At 47.4% G+C, this 7652-nt stretch overlaps 1 protein-coding gene across 6 annotated transcripts; it reads left to right on the top strand.

Moving 5' to 3' along the window:
* Window positions 1–1145: 1145 nt before the first annotated feature.
* Window positions 1146–5719, top strand: Tpbg (trophoblast glycoprotein). Of its 6 annotated transcripts, none has more exons than XM_076576748.1 (3): window positions 1146–1606; window positions 2622–2729; window positions 2851–5719. In XM_076576748.1, the coding sequence occupies exon 3, from the start codon at window positions 2960–2962 to the stop codon at window positions 4238–4240; it is 1281 nt and encodes a 426-aa protein (XP_076432863.1). In that variant the 5' UTR covers window positions 1146–1606; window positions 2622–2729; window positions 2851–2959; the 3' UTR covers window positions 4241–5719. The 6 variants fall into 6 exon arrangements, with proteins under 6 accessions (XP_076432863.1, XP_015857785.1, XP_042137294.1 ...); XM_076576749.1 differs by lacking the exon at window positions 1146–1606 and adding an exon at window positions 2310–2443; XM_016002299.3 differs by lacking the exon at window positions 1146–1606 and adding an exon at window positions 1823–1951 and having other exon boundaries at window positions 2622–5719.
* Window positions 5720–7652: the final 1933 nt, after the last annotated feature.

The raw sequence follows: 7652 nt of genomic DNA, 5'->3' as shown, positions 1-7652 counted from the left end.
GAAGATTTATCTTGGTAGTGATGTGCAGAGTAAATGGGGCAAGTGTTATCAAGTGGTATGACTAGGCAAGCTGAAGACAATCGATGCTGGGTCATATTAGCTCAAAGCCGTAGTTTTTGTTTGTTTGTTTTTTAAATTTGGAAAACTGAACAGTGAGGACATAGGGCAGGACAACAGTCCTAATGCTACTGTATCTTGCCTCAGAGGTGTTTTGAGGATCAGACGAGAGCATGTGTTGTTTTTCTGAATTCTAAGGAGCCGGCCGGATCACAAGAGCATTTGCTCTTTTGACAGAATCAGATTTAAGACCATGATAGAGGTTCAGAAAAAATTCTTCCCATGCCATTTACTTTACTACAAAAATTAGGCAGTAAAATTGCCTTTTTCAGTGTATAGTCTTCTGAGTTCTAGCACATGTATGGATTTATATAACCATCTCCATGATTGCCATATACAACACGACTTCAGCTTCTGAGTCGTTTTTTTTTCCCCCAAAGCTTTTCACATTTGTATTGCAAAAACACTTTTAAAAATAAGAGAAAGGGATTTAGATAAATGTGCTGAAGATGCAAATTAATGAAACTGTCTTTTTTGTGCAAATCTCTGCAGTCTCCAGGCTCTGCAGCTTTTTTCCTGGGCCATTTTGGCTGGTGTTTGTGTAAACTCTCTTTCCGCAGAAGGAATCAGCCATAGATTCAGAACTGGACCACCACAGTAAGGATGCATGTTGTAGGAACAACCTCTAGCATCGTCAATTCGATCCCTTTTGTTTGGCTGGTGTTCATTTCCCCCAGACATGTTTCTCCTGTCATTTCCTCTCTGAAATGAACAAGACTGGAATAACCCACACCTTTTACATTAGGGAAAATTATTTGACTGGGGATAAGAAGATAAAGAGTTTTTGAAAGAGCAATGACAGGTCGTTCGGAACTCCAGATCTCCCCGATTTAATGACATTGGTCCTATAAGCATTCCAGCCCTTTCCCTAATCCATCATCCGGCGCCTGCCAGCGCCCCCTGGGAGACAGGCTTTGGGACAAACTTCTTTCCTAGGTCAGCCCGCCCACCTCCCGCCGCGAGCGCTCCCTGCGTAAGTGACTTGTGCTGACACAACGCACCGAATCTGGTGGAGGGGAGCTTTCCGGGTGACTCACGTCTTTGCTATTTGCCTTTGTTTCTGGGCTGTTTTAGCTGCCTTTTTCTTCCCTCTGGTTTTAATTTTGAGAGGGAGGGGGGGAACCCAACCTCATAATGAATCAAGAATGAGTGTTCTTTCCACTAACCTTCCCCCACTTTAAAGTTGACTCTCTTCACAAGTTTCATAACTACCCAAGGCGTGCGGGGGTGGCACAGGTAGGAAGGCATCAACTAACTACTCCTGAATCTGAAGTTGCCAGCCTTAACCGAGCCACGCGAGAGGAGACTTTCTGAATCTCCCTCACAACCCGGGCGTTTGCCGCGGCGGATGTAACGTGTGCAGCTCGTTCCTTTCTACTGCTGCTTTGCCTTGATGTGGGTCACGCTTAAATCCATCCCAGCACTGCCAGCGATGCCCGAAGCAGCGTGAATTCCAAGAGATCCACCAGCGGTTTTGTTTCTGTCCAAGGTAAATACGCTATGCAAAATACGGAACCACCAAAGGATGCCAGGGAGGGGGAAGAGAAAGGCAGCTCCTCTTTCCCGGGCGCGTGGCTCGTGTAACTCGGACAGGAGAATGCGCGCAGCCCCGGTCCCCCTCGTCTCCCTCCTTAAAGCCCCCACCTGGCAGCCGAGGTGGGCTGTGCGGCCGCAATCTCTCCAGCAGCCCTGGCCCTCCCCCGCCCCCCGGCTTGGTTTTTCCCAGCCGTGGAGGTTGGGCTAGGGGCTTGGGTGCTAGGAGAGTCGGCGCCCGCCGCGGGAGCCCGGAGGGCGCGGGGACTCGGAGTTGGCTTTAGAGGCGCCGGGCGCGGAGGTGAGAGGCGGGGATCCAGCCGCCAGGGCAGGAACCTGGAGGCGGGACCGGGGCTTCTTTCCACCACTGGGGCGTGGAGGGAGCGGGGGTCCTGACTACCAACCCGCCCACGGTCCCAGGGCCGCATTGTTGGCGGGTTCCCTCCCCCTCTCTGGAGACGCCTGGACCCTCAGGGGTGCTGGAAGGCCGGGAACTGGGAAGTTGGGAGTGGGCGACAGCTGTCTGGCTCCGCACTCCTTTCCCCCACTAATTCAAGAAGGTACAAAAAGAGATCGAAAGAGTCACGTAACCCGAAACTTTGCTCTCATCCCAACCTGGGCGGGGAGGAGCGGCAGGGGCGGGGACCCCGGAAGGCAGGTGGTCGGCGGGGGCGGTAGAAGCGGGGATCCTGGGAAGGGAGAAGTTTGCTTGCAGGACACAGCCGGCTCTGCGAGAAGTTCTAGGCGAGAGAAGAGTGTGATCCCCGCAGAAGCAAGGCGGGAGGTGGCTCTGGTACAGATGTGAGCCCGGAAGAGGCTGGCTTAATGCTCGGGAGTGGGGACCGCGTCCCTCTGTAGGGAAGGACGCACGCGGAGGCTAGGGCCCGGTGGGGAGGGTGGGGACAACTTGGCTCGTCCTCGGGGCGCCGCGATTATCGCCGCTCCTCACACTTCTCTCCCGCTTGTCCCAGGTCGCTCATCCGATCCTGCCCTGCGAAAGGCGCCAACAAAAGAGTCGAGGAGGTGCCACTCCGGCGGCTGCGGGAGGAGGAGCGCTGAGGCCCGTGTCGCTATCGGCCGTGCGTACTCGCTGGAGGGAAGGGCGGGGAGCCGCTCCGGGAGGGGGACGCCCGGTGGCGCGGGGTAAACCAAGTTCCGGCTTTGGTGCCCCCCCCCCTCCCACGCTCCCTTTCCTCCCAGGCAAGGAAAGTTTGCAGGCAACGCTTGTGGCCGGCTTGCGCCCGCGGGGCCCAGCGGGTCGAGCCTTGGGAGCGGGCGCCGTCCCAGCTCCGGGGAGCCGTGAGTAGCGATGCCTGGGGCGGGCTCCCGGGGCCCCGCCGCCGGGGACGGGCGGCTGCGGCTGGCACGGCTGGCACTGGTGCTGCTGGGTTGGGTCTCCGCGTCGGCGCCCAGCTCTTCGGTACCCTCGTCTTCCACCTCTCCGGTGGCCTTCCTGGCCTCGGGGTCTGTGCAGCCTCCGCCAGCCGAGCGATGCCCCGCGGCGTGCGAGTGCTCCGAGGCGGCGCGCACGGTCAAGTGCGTTAACCGCAACCTGATGGAGGTGCCGGCGGACCTGCCTCCCTACGTTCGCAACCTCTTCCTCACCGGCAACCAGATGACCGTGCTCCCGGCTGGCGCTTTCGCCCGGCGGCCTCCGCTCGCCGACCTGGCGGCGCTCAACCTCAGCGGCAACCACCTGAAGGAGGTGTGTGCAGGTGCCTTCGAGCATCTGCCCGGCCTGCGCCAGCTTGATCTCAGCCACAACCCTCTCACCAACCTCAGCGCCTTCGCCTTTGCAGGCAGCAACTCCAGCGCCTTGGCCCCCAGTCCCCTGGTTGAGCTGATCCTGAACCACATCGTGCCCCCTGAGGATCAGCGGCAGAACGGAAGCTTCGAGGGCATGGTGGCCTTCGAGAGCATGGTGGCCGCTGCCCTGCGCTCAGGTCTTGCGCTCCAAGGGCTGCGTCGCCTGGAGCTGGCCAGCAATCACTTCCTTTACCTGCCTCGGGACTTATTGTCCCAACTGCCGAGTCTCACGCACCTGGACCTTCGAAACAACTCTCTGGTGAGCCTGACCTATGCGTCCTTCCGCAACCTGACACATCTCGAAAGCCTCCACTTGGAGGACAATGCCCTCAAGGTCCTTCACAATTCCACCTTGGCTGAGTGGCAAGGCCTGGCTCGTGTCAGGGTGTTCCTGGACAATAATCCCTGGGTTTGTGACTGCTACATGGCTGACATGGTGGCCTGGCTTAAAGAGACAGAGGTGGTACCCGATAAAGCCAAACTCACCTGTGCATTCCCAGAAAAAATGAGGAATCGTGGCCTCTTGGACCTCAACACCTCCGACCTGGACTGTTACCCTCCCCTCCCCCCATCCCTGCAGACGTCCTATGTCTTCCTAGGTATTGTTTTAGCTCTGATAGGCGCTATTTTCCTCCTCGTTTTGTATTTGAACCGTAAAGGCATAAAAAAGTGGATGCATAACATCAGAGATGCCTGCAGGGATCACATGGAAGGGTATCATTACAGATATGAAATCAATGCGGACCCCAGGTTAACAAATCTCAGTTCCAATTCGGATGTCTGAGAAACTGGACTGGCCAAGGACAGCTCTGCATGAGATGTAGACTTCGGTTTGTTTGTCTGTTTTTGTTTTTTTCTCGTTTTCCCCTTTACTCGGCTTGCTCCACCTCCACCCTCCACCACCAGCACCAATGACTGATGTGAAAGCAGTGAAGGGATTTTGCTTCCTTGTTATGTAAAATTCTTCGTGTGTTCCGTTAATGTCAGAACGTGAACAACTGTGCATACAATGTTAATTTACCCTTTTCCTTCCGGTACTCCTTCATGCCTGCGGAGGATTTTTTTTTTTTTTACAAAAGTTCCGGCATGGACATGGACTCTTCCTTATTAACTCAGTTCAAGGTTTAGCAAAGATAGCGTTCAACGGAAGCTGCCTCAATTTTTTTGAGAAAAATAACGTTATTCATAAATATGAGTTTCATCCTCACCTACCTGTATTATGGAGAAAATAATTGCATCCCCAAACTGCCTGCAGACCTTAGCAAGCTCTTACCTAGAACTTAGTGCACCAGAGCACCTGCATCCAAGAGCATGCTTACATTTTACTGTTCTGCATATTAAAAAATTGCAACTTCAGATAACTTCTTTGACAAACTAAATTACTTTTTGATTGCAGTTTATAGAAAACTGTTTTAAGGTTTTTTTTTTTTTTGTTTGTTTGTTTTTTATAAACTGCATTGAGATCCAACAGACCGGATTGTTTAAAAAAAAAATCAATAAAGAGTCTTAAAAGAAGCATGGTGTGTTCAGGTTTGGTATTTTGAAAGGAGGATTAAAGGCAGTGGTATTGAATGGTCTTGGTTCAGATGATAAGTTATTAGTTAGCAGACCTGAGATCAAACTGGAGCGGTGTCTTATATAAATAGAAAAGATACTTCTGAAATGGTGGATTCTTTTAGGGCTTAAATAGAATTAAAATATTTATAGCCAGACTACTAAAGGTCCCCAAGTTAATGGTGTTCATTGTTGTGAAGTTGGTAATAGCAAAGAGTTCTTTATGATAAACGTCTCACAGCTGCCACTTTGTATAGACTAATGAAATTATTAAGACAGAAATAGTAAAATTGAATGAAGTTGCTCCATGGAATTTTAGAGCCAAGTATGATTCATGTAGCAATAAATGTTTGAAAACAAAGTATCTTAAAATATGCTGGAATAAAATATTTTTAAAGCACAAACAATATTTTCAGAGGTCATAAATTGGAATTCAGAGTCCTGAGAATATTTTTTAAATTTTCAAAATGGATCAAACAAATGTATTTTTTAAAAATTACCATTATTGCATTTAAGCTTAAAGAGATAACCAGAGATAAATATTTGTATCTAGGAGCAAGTGTCATAAGTAATTATTGTGTTTTTATGTTCAGTATTTAAGAATTTGAGGGCTTTTTAAAAAAGGCTAAGCTCTGAGCTCTATGTAAGTGTATATACCTCCACAAGGAATAAATCACATAAGGAATAAATTAAAGCAATTCTTCATTAACACTCTTGTCCTGTAGTCTTCTAGTTCATCTCTATTCCCCTGCCTCCTGCCATCATTGGCCACTTACAGTGAAGAGTAAATTTCATTAATCTGTCTCCAAGCCATCATATAAAGGAACTTAAATTTAACCATTGTTCTCTAACTTAAAATAGGAGGACACTTAGAGCAATAAACTTAAGGACCCGTTTTCATTTTAAGTGATTCATGTCTACAGTACTTTACATTTTAAATAAAACTTACACTTTGCTATTTTTATAAATAGATAGATCAGACCTTAAGTTATAAATCTCTTCTTGCAGTTCAATTCAGGAGTTTTCAAAACTATGTGAATCTATTCGTTGCTTAGAATTGGTTATATTGTCTAGTCAGAATATGGGGCTTCAAAAATCTTCAGCTGTGTATGGCTTATTTTGTGAAATAGTATTCATTATGTATGGGTAATATTTCTGACCCTATAATTACCTGAGTAAAGACTAAATATATGATACTTAGTGTTTCATTAAACATGGTAAGTGTTTATTTGGCATTTATAAACTGGCTAACTGCCACTGTTTTCAAAGAGTAATGAAGATGTTAGTCTGTCAAAAACAGTAAAAATACCTAATAAAATAGTAGAAATGAGCTACTGATGACAGGTTGGTGGATGTGTAGATATTATACAGTACTGACAGAGCCTGCATTACAATGGTTATTTCTTTGCCAGCTGATAGTTGAACAGTTAAAAATTGTGCATTATTGAAGATTCAGGAACTCTGTAGGATCATTGGCTTTTTCTTTTTTTCTTTCTTTCTTTTTTTTCCCCTAATCATCTCCCAAAGCAGTGATGAATCCGATCGAATGAAGATGATTTGCCTGTTTGGAGGTGGCTGTTTTGAGGTGGTCATTCTTCCCTCCACCCCACCCACCACTTTCCTCTCCTGCATGAACCTGCTAATGTACTAGAGCCTTGTTTTGTACCGTCATAATATGTGATGTCTAGAAGCTCACAAGCATTCTAAGTTCCTTGGAAGACCAATGCTATATAAACACAAGAAGCCTATGGGGGTAATAGAAAATGTGAAACATAAAAGTTGTGCCTTTATTTAAAATAATCACACTTGTTATAAATACTGTTCTTTACCATTATATGTTGTTCTTAGAAACCTACAAGGATTCCACTATAAAACTAAATTTTGGCTGTTGTTATTTCAGAAGGTAAGAGTTCAGCAGACATCCCTTATCCTTAGCGAATTTCATTTGAAGAAAGTTAGAAAAATGCATCTTTTTATCTCCTAATTTGAAGAGCTATTCAAATATCTAACACATACCTAGTTAGTGGCAGTACAGCTACTTGACCCACATCAGTGCTCTCCGGTGACATTCACTCGTCAGCATTAATTCTTGTCAGTTCAGCTGCCCCGAGTGCGAGACACTGGTGATCTCTAAGCTTCCTAAAACAGGGAGGCTTTGAAACACATCTGATGGGTTGATTTTGTTTGTTCATTTTAAGGAAGGAAAGTTCCACACTGAAAGATGAATGGGAAGGGTGGGTTGAAGCACATGGGTGACTCACAATTAGTAAGTTCTCAGAAAACATGAAGATTGACAATGTGAATTAATGCTCATTGCAGTATCTAATTAAAAGTCACTCACCCCTTACTTTAGCATCTTGTAAGAGTGGCTGTGGTACAAGGCAACCAATCTATGGCTTACTTCCTCTGGCATACTTTCATTCTTCTCCCTTGGGCCTAGGGTTCTAATAAGCTTGCTTTGTTGAAGAGTTAGAAGCTTTGCTGCTCAAGTTTGCTAGAGTTCATTCTTTCATGTCATTCCCACTTTGTATGTGGATTTTTCTCCAAAGACTCCGATAACAGATACCATGAGGAGCTGCAAGGCTAAGGCATGTGCTTTCTTCCTGCTCTGAAATCCCCTAGCCGTCCAGCCTTCAGAGCAG

The sequence above is a fragment of the Peromyscus maniculatus genome, chromosome 7, assembly GCF_049852395.1.
Source record: "Peromyscus maniculatus bairdii isolate BWxNUB_F1_BW_parent chromosome 7, HU_Pman_BW_mat_3.1, whole genome shotgun sequence".
NCBI lineage: Eukaryota > Metazoa > Chordata > Mammalia > Rodentia > Cricetidae > Peromyscus > Peromyscus maniculatus.
This window is presented reverse-complemented; position numbering and strand designations above follow the sequence as displayed.